The sequence below is a fragment of the Muscardinus avellanarius genome (genome assembly GCF_963383645.1).
Source record: "Muscardinus avellanarius genome assembly, chromosome: 6".
Taxonomy (NCBI): Eukaryota; Metazoa; Chordata; class Mammalia; order Rodentia; family Gliridae; genus Muscardinus; species Muscardinus avellanarius.
In genome coordinates this window covers 83641671-83657701 of record NC_137791.1, presented here as the reverse complement: position 1 = coordinate 83657701, position 16031 = coordinate 83641671, and the positions used below count along the sequence as shown (strand labels likewise).

Below are 16031 nucleotides of genomic sequence, written 5' to 3'. Positions count from 1 at the left end.
AACCTCTCTTGACATTTAATGAAATGATCTAGTGAATTCTGGTAAATGGGGTGTGGGCAGAAATGACGTCCCCTGCTTCCAGGCCTGGCTCCTACAAAACCTCATATACTGTTTTTTATGCCCTTGTTCTTCCCTTGACTCACCACCAGAAGCAAAAGATCCCATGGGTAATTTCATCCCATAATACCCATTAGCACCAACCACCTTTTCTCTGCTTCTGACTTTTTGGTTTGTTACATGGAAATAATATTAACCTTTGTTGTATTAAGGCACTGTTGTTTTGGTGTTTGGTAATTGGTAAATGTAGGAATAATTCAAGAAAGCAGTTTACAAAGGGAAATCATGTCATCAATGATTCAAACACATCATGCGTATTGTGATGTGGCAGTCTGGAAAGCTGCCTTTTGAGAATGAATTGAGTTTGTGAGATAAAAGAAAAAATAAAGAAAGGAAGGAAGGGAGATATATAAAAGGAGAAGGCGAAAAAAAGTAAAGAAACAAAAAGAAGGGCAAGAGGAAGAGAAAAGGCTTGGGTCCCTTGTTCATATTCATTTAAGCATTGGTGTATTTACTTTGCCATCACCAAATAAAGCAAACAATATATATCAATGTGGAATTTAGGCCTTTTAGACATCATGCAAAAAACATATGCAGGATGAAGTCTACTAATCAAGTTTACTTTCTGATAATAACTTCATGTTTAATTCATGTGTAATAATTTTTACCAAGGCATCCAAATAAAAAGGCATTTAGAACAATAACAAAAATTGTACTAGTATTAAAAAACCTGAATGCAAAAAAGTCATAATCTGATGCTTGTGTAGGCTTAAAATGAGGAAACAAAAGATTATATACATTATACTTGACTCTAAGGGGCAGAATGGAGTTGCCACAACATCCCTCTCTTTCATATATTTTTTTAATCTTTTTTCTCCTTCATAACTGAGGGTCTCTTGTCTTTGAGCACTTTACATCTTTACATCTTTCTATTGTGATTAGGAAATGCCTAGTTGTATAACCTGGGTTGATAAAAGATTTATGAAATCTCTATGTCACTACAAAGATTTGCTCAGGGCAGCTGAGTAATCATGTTGATTAAATACCTCATCTTAACAGTACTGGTTAGAGTCACAAATCAGATTTACATACCTTATTTTGATAACATGAGATTTGATAAGTCGACCCCCTCCAGAAGAACGTCGAAATATCTTATACATCTGATTTAAAAAGAAATATTACTCTTAAAAAAATTATTACTTTTTATCTTATCTAGACTTGAGGCAAATACAAGGTTTTCAGTCAACTCCTTGCCATTCTAATTGGCTTTTCAAAGTGGTAAAACCAAACCTGGGTTTAATTCCAGGTTTAGTCTTACAACCTTACAAACTTGTTAAACTTTCCTAGGTCTCTGTCAATGAGATAACAACATCTGCCTTTTAGAGTTGATTTGAGAATTAAATAAAGTACATCACATATTTCACACCTTGTTTGATACTATCAAATTATTGATTTTAATTAGGTCAAATGAATTAAGTATGTGTTTTTTAAATTTTTATTTTATGGAACTGGGGATTGAATTCAGGGGCATTCCACCTCTGAGCTACACCCCCAGTCCTTTTTTATTTTGAAAATAGGCTCTTGCTAAGTAGCTGTAACAGGCCTCAAACTTATGATCTTCCTGTCTCAACTGCCCAGGTAATGAGATTACAGATGTGTGCACACGGCAAATATGTACTATTTTTAAAAGGAGCATCCTCATTTCTCAAAAAGCCTAATTGTTGGTAGAACTCATTCTAGAATATGGCATCTAGAACACTACTGATACCAGATTTGGTGGTTTCTTAAGTGGGTAGGACACCACTAGACCATTTGACGTGACTTGTAACAACATCATCCTGTGACGACTATGACATCCTCACTTTGTTAGTCATATCTCTATGATATGTAGGATTTCACAACTGGTACTAGGGTTGGTAATAAGTTTCACCATACTTCATACCATTAGTATTTCACTCCTCAGTTTTTCCAGCCTGACTTTTTGAAGAATTTGGATGTTCAGTGAAATGTTTTTCTAAATGGTTACAGTTCCTTAAAGGGGGCTCAGCTCACTGCTGAGGCACTGCCTAGAATCAAAGATCACTGAACTGGGAGTCAGAAGCAAGAAATTACAGGTTCATCTAATCTGAGATGAGGTGTGCTTCCATTGTCAGCCTTGCTTCCCAGTTACCACACACTCGGAGAATAGAGACTACTGTCTCCTACTCCACCAGATTTCTCCCACCCCCTGACTCCTCTGAAATAGTAACAATGTAAAGTAGACTTTACCTACTTAATATTAAATCTACTTCCCTTATTTCCAACTGCCATAGTCTAAAATCATGTCCTCAGAAACTCATGCTTATGTGTTTTATTCTATCTTCTTTCCCTTCAGGTGTTCTTTCATTATACTTAGCAAACAAAGATACCTCAAAAATTCAAGTCCAAGTATGTTATACTTCTGCTTCCAACCCAGTGTCTCCTCAGTGTTAACACAATCCTATCCCTTTATCTGCCTGTGCTTTGTTCTGCCCCTATGTTCATGGTCTTTAAAGTCTCTTTACATTTAAGGTGTTTATTTTTTATAAAAACTTATACTAAAATTATTAAGATACAATTTGAAAAGGCACTAATATAAACTGACTTATAAGATTAAGTATATAAAGAGAAATACAAATGGGACAAGATTAGCCATTTCATTTTATAGGACTGTGAGCCACTTTCTTGGAAAGTAATTGCTTTTTTTTTTGTACTAGGTATTGAACCTAAGGTCAGCACCCTGAGCTACACCCCATCCCTATTCTATTTTTTTATTTTGAAACAATATCTTGCTAGGTTGATGAGGTTTTCTCTGATTGCTAAGAATGGTCTCTGGATCCCCTGTCTCAGTTTCCCAAGTACTGGAATTACAGGTATGCACCACCCTGTCCAGCATAAGGAAAATATTTAGTATAAGAAAGAGAAAAGAATAGTTATAGTATGGAAAATCAAGCTTACATATTTAGAAACTATCATAGAATCAACAAAGAATAGTTTACCTAAAATTACAACTTCTTTTTAGATTTCTATTAGGATAATGCAATTTTCTAAAATAATGACAAAAAATCTGGTATAATTTCCACCACAATTCAAGACTAAACCAATGTCAAAATAATAAAGTCACCTTTCATGATGAATATATGGCATAAAATTATCATTTCTAGTTGGTAGGCTTGTGATAATTCATCTATTTAAACCACAGTCATTAGGAACTCTTATGAAAATTCCTGCTAAAAAGATGGCAACAGCTAAAGTCATTCCACAATAGGAAAATCACTTGTCTCAATGTCAAAACATCTTCAAAATTAAGGGTTGGGGTATAGCATACTAAGGGTTTTCTTCCACTACTAGGATACTGTGACTCTAATCTGATGACATTAAGCAAAATCATTCCAGTGACTACCCTCCCTGGAATAGGTAGATCTAGCTGGGTCTACTTTCTTTTAGCCCAGTTTGAACCTGTGCCCCATCTACAACTCTATCCCAGTTTATCCTCAAGAAGTATGCCAAAAGGGACTTCCGGGAAGATGGCAACCGAGAAAAGCGGGGCTTAAGAGCCCCGCTAACAACTAATCTCCATTACCACAAAATCAGCGCCTTTCATAGCCAGAAAACACCATCACCAGAGAAACAAAAAAATCACCAGGCTCCAGAGAGAAAGTGGTCTGAGAACAGAGCTCAGAGCCACAGAGGAGATACACCGGCCTCACGCCCGAGGCCGCGGCAGCAGCGCCATACTGCCGGTGGCAGCGGCAAATTCACCAGACGGCTACAGCAAGCCGAGGTGAGCCGCTGCGGAACAGCCAGGCGGGATTTCTCGCTGCAGGTAAAATCTAAAGCTCCCAGTGGCTGAGCTCAGCACACGCTGCAGGGATTCAGAGTGGAAATCAAAACCAAGAAGAAATACACCAGCCTCATGGCCGAGGGCGTGGCAGCGGCGCCATATTGCCACCGGCGGCAGCAGCAGAGAATTCACCGAATCCAGTACAGCTACATCTGCGTACTCAAGAACAGTGAATCAATTTGCGGGCCACAGAGGAGAAATCCCAGTACTGTACTCCCTGGGACTTGACCCAGTGAGGGAGGGGCGGTGGCAGAGATATCACACCATAGGAGAACGTGCAACCTGGCACCCCTCACAGTCTAAAGCAGCCTCTATCGACTCTCTGGGTCGGAGACTATGTGATACAACCCAGTAAAGGAGTAGTGGGGTCTGAGATACTACAGACTCGAGATCCAGAACACCTTAAGTGAAGTCATAGTGACCCAAGGGAAGAACCCAGGTACAAACTTCCTAAATCATGGGAAAGAGGAATAACACTGGAGCAATGAATGCCCACAACCCCACAACATCAGAACCTGATAAAACAGGAAATCAGAGATTTCTAGAAGATCAAATCAGGAAAATAACTGTAGAAATAATAGAGGTGCTTCGAAAAGAACTCAGAGAGAGCCAAAAAGAGATAAAGGATGCAATTAATGAAGTAAAGGCCTCAATTCAAAGCACAAGCAACCGATTAGACCACATGTAGAACAGAATCTCGCTCTTAGAAGATGATCATTCCAAAAATGAACGCATAGTCTCTAATCTAGAAAAAAATATCCGACAGCAGGAATCTGACATTGAAGAAATATGGGCCCATTTTAAGAGAGCTAACCTAAGAATAATTGGAATAGAGGAGGGAAAAGAAAGTGAAACCAAAGGGATCAACAATCTCATCAAGGAAGTAATAGCAGAAAATTTTCCAAACATAGAGCAAGAGGTTGATACACAGATCCAGGAAACTTATAGAACTCACTTTAGACAGGATCGGAGAAGAGGATCCCCACGCCACATAATTGTCAAAATGACCAATGTGGAAGCCAAGCAGAGAATCTTAAAGGCAACAAAAACAAAGGGCCAAGTGACATTCAGAGGCAAACCAATTAGAATCACTCCAGACTTCCCAAACCAAGTCATAAGAGCCAGAAGGGCTTGGAGTAACATATTCCAAACTCTGAAAGAAAACAACTTCCAGCCAAAAATTTCCTACCCAGCAAAACTTTCTATCAAATTAGTTGGGGAAATAAGAAGCTTCCATGACAAACAGAAACTGAAGGAATTTATGTCTTCAAAACCAGCGCTAGAGAAAATACTCAAAGAGATTAACTACAAAGAAGAAATAGGTAACACACACCAGAACCAGAGAAACAAGATTTTCCATCCAACAGACAACTGAGATTGGTTATCTGTGGAGATTCATTATTTATGTTAGTCTTTTACCTATCTCTAAATTGTATTGTTTGCCTTTATTGTTGTTAATTTTTAGGATTTCTAGTTGGAATATTAATATACCTTCAGATATAGCATTTGGAAATATTTTATCCAATTCTATTAGTAACTTTAAACTCTGTTTACATTGTCTTTGGATATACAATATTTTTTTATTTTTTTAGGGAGTTTGTATACTCCTCTGTTGCCTGTGCCATTGAAATCATATCCAAGAAATCACTGCCAATTTCAATGTTGTGAGGTTTTATGACCCAGATTTTCTCCTAAAAGTTTATAGTCTTAAGATTTATATTTAGGTCTTTTATCTATTTTGAGTTAATATTTGTATATGGGATTAGGTAAGGGTCCAACTTTACTCTTTTCCATGTAATTATTATTTTTTAACAATATTTAGTTAAAAGATTAATATTTCCACCACCAAATGTTCGTGGAAACCTTGTCAAAAATAACTTGACAATATAGGGAAGAATTTAGCTCTAGGATTTTATTTAACTCCAATGGTTTATATATCTGCCTTTAGAATAGTACTACACTGTTTCAATTATTGTAGCTTTATATGATTTGAAATCAGAAAATATATATCTTCTAGCTTTGTACTTTTTCAAGATCATTTTGGGTACCTAGAGTCCATATTCCATATTAGGATAGATTTTTTTCTGAAAAATAAATATATAAATATATGATAGTTTCACCTAAAAAACATAGAAAAAAATATTCTCTGGTAAGAAAGAAAATAAAAAGAAATATTGAAATGTTATCTTTAAGTCATCAAAAGCTTGGTATCAGACAAATGAAACTGTTATGTGAGATTATCATTTTTAATTTTGGATAAATTGCTATAATACTAGATGTCAACCACTAAGCCAAGCATGAGAGGGAGGGATGGGGAGAGAATGGGGTGGGGATCAGGTGGGGGCTGACTGGGCGATGTGTGCATGTATGTCTACAAAAGTTTGTATCCCACTATGATGTATGAATACAGTGCACCAATAAAAAAAAAAAACAACTGACCAAAAAAAAAAAAGAAGTATGCCAAATAGAAAAGAGCTTGAAAGAAGACACAAACTATCAATCCGGACCAGAGACTCATTATCCCAAGTTTAGCACTGAACATCATAGATACGCCAAAGGGAAACCCAAAACATAGTAAACAATGACATTCAATGAAGTTTCCTGTTAGCATTGTTGGTTCTGTACTCTTGGGCCATCTGGTCAAAGTGAAGCTGGTTGCTATGATACTTGCTGTCTTGGTTGTGCATGTTACTGGCATTTCAGTTGGAACTGGGCTAGCCTTATCTTGTGATATTCAATGATATTCACCAATCTTTTGTTTTCCTGAACCTCTCAGGACTTCACCACAGATAGCTTCAAGTTCATCAAACAGGTAAAAATAGGCATTATTTGTCTCACAAGTGAAATTGTGGATTTTTTTTGTCACTGGTGCATACACAGCCAACAGCATCCTTAAAGCTGCAAGTAAAACATGCATTGCAAATGCACACACACTGGGATACTGGAGGACCATGAAGCAGAAGCACTGAACCTGATGGGGGTTCCCTGGACCTGGAGTGCTTGCTCTGACATTGGATGCTATATCATAACTGTGGGTCACCTAGTAGACCACAGAGGCCAGTTCCTAAATGAAGACCCGGGCTCCTAGCTGTGTCTCATTAATCAGTTCTTTAAAGAAGGGGCCAATTCAAAGGCCCACCATTAAACCCACACCATGAATGTATTGGAAATAGCTGGCTTGATGTAGGACCTCAACTTTTGGAAACAATTCGTAATCTAAACTTTCCCCCACCGCATGAAGAGAAAGAGAAAAGCAGACAGGAAAAATTGGGAAGTGGTGCTGGCCCAGGCAGAACCTACCACTCTAAGTCCAGGGCATACAAGAGCACATTTATGCCCACAGTGAGGACATTCGCTGCCATCTCAGTAATAACTTGAGGCATGGTGATGCCCTGACTTCGTAAATATCTCGTCTGCAGCTTGACCGGGAATGATGCTGGAAAGGCAGGAATGAAAATTATCACTTAAATGTGGGCTATCCTGGAGAGTTCAGGGTCTTGTTTGAAGAGTAGGGTGATGTGCTTAGTACTGTAGAGGATAACCCAGCAAGGAAAGCAACACAGCATCAAAATGAGGATTCCTCTTTGAAGTATGATCCCTACACATTTTAGATTCTTGCCTTAAAAAAAAAAAAAAATGAACCTGAGGGACAAGCTAAGGCTAACCCAGTTCCAACTGAAATGCCAGTAACATGTACAACCAAGACAGCAAGTATAATAGCATCCAGCTTCATTTTGCCAGATGTCCCCAGGATACGGAACCAACAATGCTAACAGGAAACTTCATCAACTGTGCAAAGAACATGGGATCCAAGGTTGCCGCTAGCTCATATTGCAAGGCATAAGGCCCCCCCACCCACGGGCCTTGGGCCAGCTAGAAGACCCCAGCCTTTTTGAGAGATTGTCCATGGTGTCTGCAGTGCACAGGGTCTCTGTGTCTGCCTGGAGAGTGACTTCAGTGACTGGGGGCCCACATGACCAGGGCACGGGAGATGAAGGTGGAGGTAGAAGGCCAGTGTCTGCTCTGCCTGCCTGTGGATATTCCTGTTGTCGGTACTGGGAGGCCTGTGGACTGTGCTCAGGATCCAGGCAGCCTCCCCATCCTACAGCCCTGCGGGCATGGGTCTACCTTGTGCATCTGCAAAATAGCAGGGTGAGTGGAAGTGAGGTGTCTTATCTAATAATTGCTCTTTCTTAATCTCTATAGGCTGTTTCACACCTGGGTGACTGAGCAATCATTTCCTCTTCCTACAACATATTATTTTTTCACCTCCAGGCAAATATCTTCAATTACAACTTTGCTCTTTTTGAGAAACTCTATGACAAGCTTAGCATCTCTTTATATTCCTCAATGTTCAACACTTCTTTGATTTGAGCCACCCGGCATTTTGAACATAATTCTATTCTAGCAAATATCCCACTGGTATACACTAGTCTCTCCCACTCTAGGTCATGAACTGTGAGAAGGCAGGAGGGTGTTTGACTCATCCTTGTATCTCCAGTGCCCACACAGTGTCAGGAACTAGAGTATACCTCAGTGCATGGCTAAGCAAATAGATGAATAAATGAGTAAATGAATTAAGAATCAACCAGAAAGTAAAGGCAAAGATATGGAAAAACTGTTTATCTACAAATCATGTTGCCAAGTGTAAGTTTAAATCCCTGAAGCAAGGTGGGAACAAGAAGACCTCAGGGGTGACACCACATGAATGCTAACAGGAAACTTCATCAACTGTGCAAAGAACACAGTCACTTCACAGGTTTGTGTTAATTCTGAGTCATGCTGGACAAAAGAAATAAAAGAAAAAGAGATATAAAAGAAGGATGGAGAAATTGTTAGCTTTAATATTAAAACCTTTTTTTTTGCTGAAGTTTCTCATACTTTCATCTCCCAAGCCAGGCCTGTCACTCCCAAATTTCTGAGAAATATACAAATCTTCACTCATTCACTCATGATAGCTACCTGGAGCAGTGTTAATTATCCCAATAATTAAGAGTTTAAGCCAAAGTTATCTATTGATCAGAATCAGGATCCAGAAGCTGACCAGATGACCAAACTGTACTGAGATCACCAGACTGAGATCATTCTCACAAACCTTCCCATCTTCCTTCACCACACTTCCTTTAAAAGAAGAGCCATGGACTCCCAAATTGCCTTTTCTTATCTGGAGTTGGCCCGTATTCTCTTTTGACTTCCTTCCTTCCTTCCTTCCTTCCTTCCTTCCTTCCTTCCTTCCTTCCTTCCTTCCTTCCTTCTTCACTTCTCTCTCTCCCTTCTTCTCTCTCTCTCTCTCTCTCTCTCTCTCTCTCTCTCTCCCCCCCCCCAACTGGGAATGGAACCCAGGGACATTCTACCTCCAAGCTATACCCCCCAACCCTATTTTTTATTCCTTATTTTGAAACAGGGTCTCACTGAGTTGCGAAGGACCTCACTAAGTAGCCGAGGCTGTCCGCAAACTGCGATACTCAACCCCCCCACCCCACCCTGATGCTTTCTTAATCTCTATGTCTCTGACTGACATGTGCTGGATTTTTTTTTCTTCATTTCAACCAAGAACTACCCCCCAACAACCTCCCCTTGTGGAACTCCTCAGACCCTTCTTGAATCATCTCTTTTCCTATGACTATGACATTTAGGTTTTCACTGAGCTTCTCTGTACTTAGTTCTTCCTATCTTTCAAGTAAGAGGGAGAAAAGTCAATTTTAATGTCTGTAGAATTTTAGATAAATGTCCTTTGAAATTTTGAACTGTCTATATGTGATACTTTGAGGTAGGATCAGGAGTGTTTTGTATTAGAGTGTGACAAAATACCATGAATTTATCCAAAGTAAAATGTCACACACAACACACACACACACACACACACACACACACACACACACGAAAATCACTGGGGAAATATAACAGAATGTTTTTCCCAGAAGGTGATGTTTATATGATACTTAAAGTATGCCTAGTCAGCAACTGAAAGAAGGGTCATGGGTCAATCAAAGTGATAGAAGCAGAATACATAAAGAATCCAAAAGGTGGCCAATATGGGTAAAACACAGTGAGAAGAGTATAGAAATTGGAAAGGTTACAGCCATGCAGGGGCTTGAAGGCTTTGGTGAAGAGCTTGGGTTTTATTCTAAGTACATTTGGAAGCCATCTGTAAAATTTTAAGCAAAAGGATAACACAATATGCTCTCCAAAGATCATTTTGATTGCTATGTAGATAAGATACTAAAGGGACCTTGTGGAAAGAAAGTTGGGACAGGAGGACTGCAGGTTCATGCCAGCCTCAGGAATTAGCAAAACTCTCAACAACTCAGTGAGACTCTATTTCGAAATAAAATAAAATAGTGAGATAAAATGGTCTGGGAGAGTAGCTTGAATAGTGTCCCTGAGTTCAATCCCCAATACCAAAAGTAAAGGGAGATTCTGAAAAAGAAATAGTGTTAATCATGAGTTGCTTATATGAAGTTAGGCCCAGAATGGAGAGCACAAATTGGAGGCAGAAATGTGACTTGCAAATGGATTAGACATGAGAATAGGAAGAATGCAGGAGTTCTAGCAACCAGGTACACAGTGGTGTCATTTGCTGAGCAGGGAAATACGTAGGAGTCAGAGAAATGGAGAGGGAGCATTTTTCAAGAAGGGGATTTGGACGTGGTAACTTTGAAGCATCTGTGAGACAGCCAAGAGGAAACATCAAGTAAATAGACTATTGAATTCACAGCAATGGCTTAATTTATCTACATTGTTAAAATGGAGTTAAACTTGCCTTGTCTCCCACTTCCCACTAGGGTGGCATCATTTCATACTCTTAGTCACAGTGTTTTTGTTGTTTTGTTTTGTTTTGTACGTGGGGATTGAATTCAAGGGCATTCTGCCTGCACATTACAACCCCAGCCCTTTTTATTTTGACACGGGACCTAATTTGCTGAGGCTGGCCTCAAACTTGTGATTCTTATGTCTCACTCTCCCAACTATGAGGATTATAGGCATACACCACCAAGCCAAGCTTGGACACATTGTTTAATGTAGGGAAGGTCAAGTGTTCCAAATTGGGCCAATCAGATAACAAGATTGAATCTTCAAACATTCATTTGAAGATAATTATTATAAAAATTAGTCTTTTCCTGCTTCAATTACTAACTTAGAAAATGTAAATATAAGGTAGCTATTAGCCATCATACCTTCCATGTGGAAAATAATAAAAAGGAAGAGAAAAAGCCTAGGAACTTTGATCTCTTGAATTATGAAGGCAGATGAGACTGTAGGTGATCCCGATAGTCTTCACTTATTTATATATGGTATCTCTACTTTGACTTGTTAATTGAGTTTCTGTTATTTTCTGCCAAGAGTGTCCTATTATGAGAATAGAGGTGATCATTTGCATATGAACAAAGAAAGCAAAGCAAAGCCAGCACCATGCCTTGGATGCTCTAGAAGCTTAGGCCAATGGGTATTTATTGTTTATAACTGCTTGTCAAGCAAATAAAAATGCCTTCGTTCTTTAGAAATCTATCAAGAAGCTGGATTCACCTACATGATGATGAATTATGATGAAAGTACAAGACATAAATTTGCTTTTATTCTCAATATAAATTATATCTAGTGGATGGGTGTACCCATCTCCCAGATTCTGTAAATATTAACTGATAACAGCTCACGACTGTACTTCTCCAGAAGCTTGCCCTTGTCTGACCTGAATGCCTCACCCAGCAATGTGTGGGAGTTATACTCCACCTTCCCTGGCAGCTCTCTGGTATAAGACAAACAGCCCAGCTCTCTTAAGTGTGCAGAGAACCACCTCTGTGATACAATCTAGGCCCTGGATTTTCCATATAAGTGAAGCCGAGGCTGTATTTTTGAAACAACATCTTTGTATAGCTTCCTTTGCCCTTTTAAGCAAAGTCTCTATCTTCTTTCTGAAAGCTCTTTGTTAAGAAATCACTTAACCAAAAACTTTGAATCACAAATTCTACCTCTTGGGCTCAATATATACAAGAAAAAATTAGTTAAAAATAAAGAAGGTTGTGCTATACAGAAACTTCAGTGTCTATTTTTTTGGAAGATATGTTATCACATATCCCAATTTTCAGATGAAGTACAGCTTGTAGCTAGGAAACAAATCAATAAAGTTAAACGAGAAAGTGTTTTAAAAGGTAATATTTAGTGTCTCCATAGAAGTTTTTGTATTCTAAATGTTATTTCCTTGAAATAAAAAAAAATGAAAAAGGAAATCTTTGAAAATAGCTCCTCAAATTTTTTTGTAGCTTTAGAACATAAATAGCCCCACAAGGAAGTTTTCGTAAAAGATATTCCTGACGCAGAAGGTTAGGAAAGTCAAGGACTGACGTCTGTGGGCCTTTGGCATTAAAAGTGCTGCAGAGTAGATGGAGTTGTGGGAATTTCTTAGTCTTCACTTTGAAAATTATCTACAACACAACTATAATAATTGGCATGTTACTTATACAAATATTAGCTTTTGGGAATATTATGAGCATTTATTCCAAAATAAAGCCAATATATCATAGAAGACATGAAAAAATAAACTGCTTCTATTTACTTTTTTCTAAACAAGGAGGCAATTACAGTTTTAAAGTGTGGAATTAAATCAGTAGTGCACTAGCTACCTGATATTTCCCAAAATAAAGTTGAGACCAGACTATGTAAAAATGAGGTCTGATGGGGATGGATAGACTAAGAGAGTCTCAGAGATCCAGGATTACTGCAGGAAAAGTGTCAGTGGCACTTGGTGCCTGCATAGAGTGAGACTGAAGAGGCCAAGTCTGCTCAGTATTCATATATTTGAAGTGTTGCATTATATGTTGTTGTTGTTGTTGTTTTGTTCTCTTATTTTTTGTGTGTATGCTTGTTTGTTTGCTCTCTTTCCCATCCTTTTCACAATCCTCCTCCCTTGTACATCTCTTTTCTCCTCTCCTTCTCTCTCCTCTCTTCTTTCCTTCTCGTTTCTTTCTTTTCTCTTCTTTGTCTTGTATTAAATCCACTTCCTATCACTATACAAAATAATCTACACTGGTTACTAGAATCCCACTACATACTATCTCTAATTTCTACTCTATACTACCATACCAAACTCATTCTCTCATTCTATTGAATCCTATCTGTAACTTTTCCCTATTCTTGCATTTACAACTTCATCACTTTCCTCCTCACTCAGTCTTCATCATTAAATACAACACAACTTGCCCTTGTATATTCCAGCTGACACTCAGAGATTGAGAAAAACCTAGCAAAAGCAACAAAGACACAAACTTTAGAAATTATGAGAAGGAGGAATAACAAGGAAGCAATAAGCTTTAACAACTGAACAATAACAGAACCCAACAACACAGAATTGCAGAGTTTGACAGAAGGACAAATCAGAAATTTAACAGTAGAAATGATATAGATGGGTTCTGGTTTTTAATCCATTTTGCCACTTTATGTCTTTTTATTCGGGAGTTGAGTCCATTTAAATTCAGTGTGATTATGGAGAGATGATTTTTAATTCCTAACATGCTGAGATTTTACTTCTGTTTGAAATACTGTTTGCTCTTCTCTTCTTAGTTGTCTGCTGGATGGAAATTAATGTTTCTCTGGTTGTGGCATGTATTACTTGTTTTTTCTTTGTAGTTAATCTCTTTGAGTATTTTCTCTAGTGGTTGTTTTGAAGACATAATTCCTTCAGCTTCTGTTTGTCATGAAATATTTTTATTTCCCCATCTAATTTTAGAGATTGTTTTTCTGGGTAGGAAATTTTTGACTGCAAGTTGTTTTCTTTCAGAGTTTGGAATATGTTACTCTAGGCCCTTCTGGCTTTCATGACTTGGTTTGGGAAGTCTGTAGCGATTATAAATGATTTCCTCTGAATGTCACTTTGTCTTTTGTTTTTGTTGCCTTTAAGATTCTCTCCTTGGCTTCTACATTGGTAAATTTAATGATTATGTGGCATGGAGAACATTTTCTATGATCTTGTCTAAAGGGGGTTCTATAAGTTTCCTGTACCTGTGTGTTGGTCTCTTACTCTATGTTTGGAAAATTTTCTGCTATTATTTCTTTGAAAAGATTGTTGAGCCGCTTTGTTTCACCTTCTTTTTCCTCCTCTATGGAATTATTCCTAGGTTAGCTCTTTTAAGATGTGCCTATATTTCTTCAATGTCTAATTCCTGCTGTCAAATTGTTTTTTCTGTGTTATAAACTATGTGTACATTTGGAACAACAAAAAACACAGAATAGCCAAAGTAGTTCTTAATAACAAAAACCATGCAGGAGGAATCACAATACCTGAATTTAAACTATACTACAAAGCCACTGTAATAAAAGCATCATGGTACTGGCACAAAAACAGATACATAGACCAAGGAAGCTGAATAGAAGACTCAGAAACAAATCAACACACTTACAGCCAATTTATTTTTGACAAAGGGGCCAAAAACATACACTGGAAGAAAGATAGCCTGTTTAACAAATAGTGTTGGCAAAACTGGTTAACCATATGCAGAAAAAAGGAAAGAAATTCCAATTTCTCACCCTGCACAAGAGTCAATTCAAGATGAATCAAAGACTCGGAAATAGACCAGAGGCCTTGAGGCTCCTTTAAGAGGGCATAGGTCCAACACTGCAACACATAGGCACAGATCAAAACTAGGCACACATGAAACTAAAGGGAAATCAATATGTGGGATTGCATGAAACTAAAAAGCTTCTGTTCATCAAAGGAAACTTAAAAACCTCAATTGTGAGCCAACAGAATGGGAGAAGATTTCTGCCACCTACTCCTCAGATAGAGAAATAATATCTAGACTATACAGAGAATTCAAGAAACTCAACACTAAAAAAACAAATAATCCAATAAAAAATGGGCAAGTGAACTAAATAGACACTTCATGAAAGAAGAAATTCAAATAGCCAATAAATGCATGAAAAAATTGCTCAACATAATTGGCAATCAGAGAGATATAAATCAAAACTATCCTTAGATTTCACCTAACTCCAACTAGAATGGCAATAATTCAAAACATACACAACAACAATTGCTGGCGAGGATGTGGAGAAGTAGGAACTCTAAAACATTGTTGGTGGGATTGCACATTAGTGCAACCACTTTGGAAAACAGTATGGAGGATCTTCTAAGGAATGGTAACAAATTTACCATTTGACCCAGCAATATCACTTCTGGATATCTATCCAAAAGAAAGCAAATCAAACTACCAAACTAATGCATTCATATCTATGTTCATAGCTGCACAATTCACCATTGCCAAACTATGGAACCAGCCAAGATGTCCATCAACAGATGAATGGATTACAAAACTGTGGGATATGTACACAATGGAATTTTACTCAGCCATAAAAAACCCACAATTACATCATTTTCAGGGAAATGGATGGAACTGGAGGACATTATGCTAAGCAAAATTAGTCAGTCACAAAAAATAAGAAATACTTTTCACATATCCCTAATGTGTGAAAGCTAAGGAGAAATGAGTCATAGGAGGAACTCTAGGTGAAAAAGAAGATCCTATAGAGGAGCAAATAAGGCAACCTAACTGAGGGGATGGGAGGGGGAAAGAAGGAAACTCTAAAGGACATTATGTACTTAGACATATCAATGTCAACCACTAAGCCAAGCATGGGAGAGAGGGATGGGGAAGGAATGAGGTGGGGATTGGGTAGGGGCTAACTTGGCAATGTGGGCATGTATGTCTACACAAGTTTTTTTTTTATCGCATTATGATGTACAAATAAACACATCAATAAAAAAAGAATACAGGATTTCTGGAAAGAATTTAGAGAGGGTCTGAAAGAATAAAAGATCATTAAAGTGAATGCATCAATACAAACTATAAACAATATATTAGACCATATGGAGAATATAATCTTGTTTTTAGAAGATGATCAATCTAAAATGAACACATAGTATATAATTACAGAAAATTTGACAACATGAATTGGACATTGAAGAGATTTGGACCCATCTTAAAAGAGCTAACCTAATAATAATAGGCATTGAAGAGGGAATAGAAGGTGAAACCAAAGGGATCAATGATATTTTCAAAGAAGTAATATCAAAAAATTTTCCAAACATAGCAAAAGAGGTCAATACATAGGTACAGGAAAC

The 16031-nt window shown here is 37.9% G+C and overlaps 1 protein-coding gene across 1 annotated transcript in view; it reads right to left on the bottom strand.

Moving 5' to 3' along the window:
• The window catches only part of LOC308264100 (transmembrane protease serine 11F), a gene marked incomplete at both ends in the record, with an annotated part of 42739 nt that overhangs the window by 13805 nt on the left and 12903 nt on the right, over nt 1-16031 (bottom strand). The window contains one exon of the mRNA XM_080697231.1: nt 1150-1217. Coding sequence (XP_080553357.1) covers nt 1150-1217 — 68 coding nt within the window. The remainder of the gene's footprint in view (nt 1-1149; nt 1218-16031) is intronic.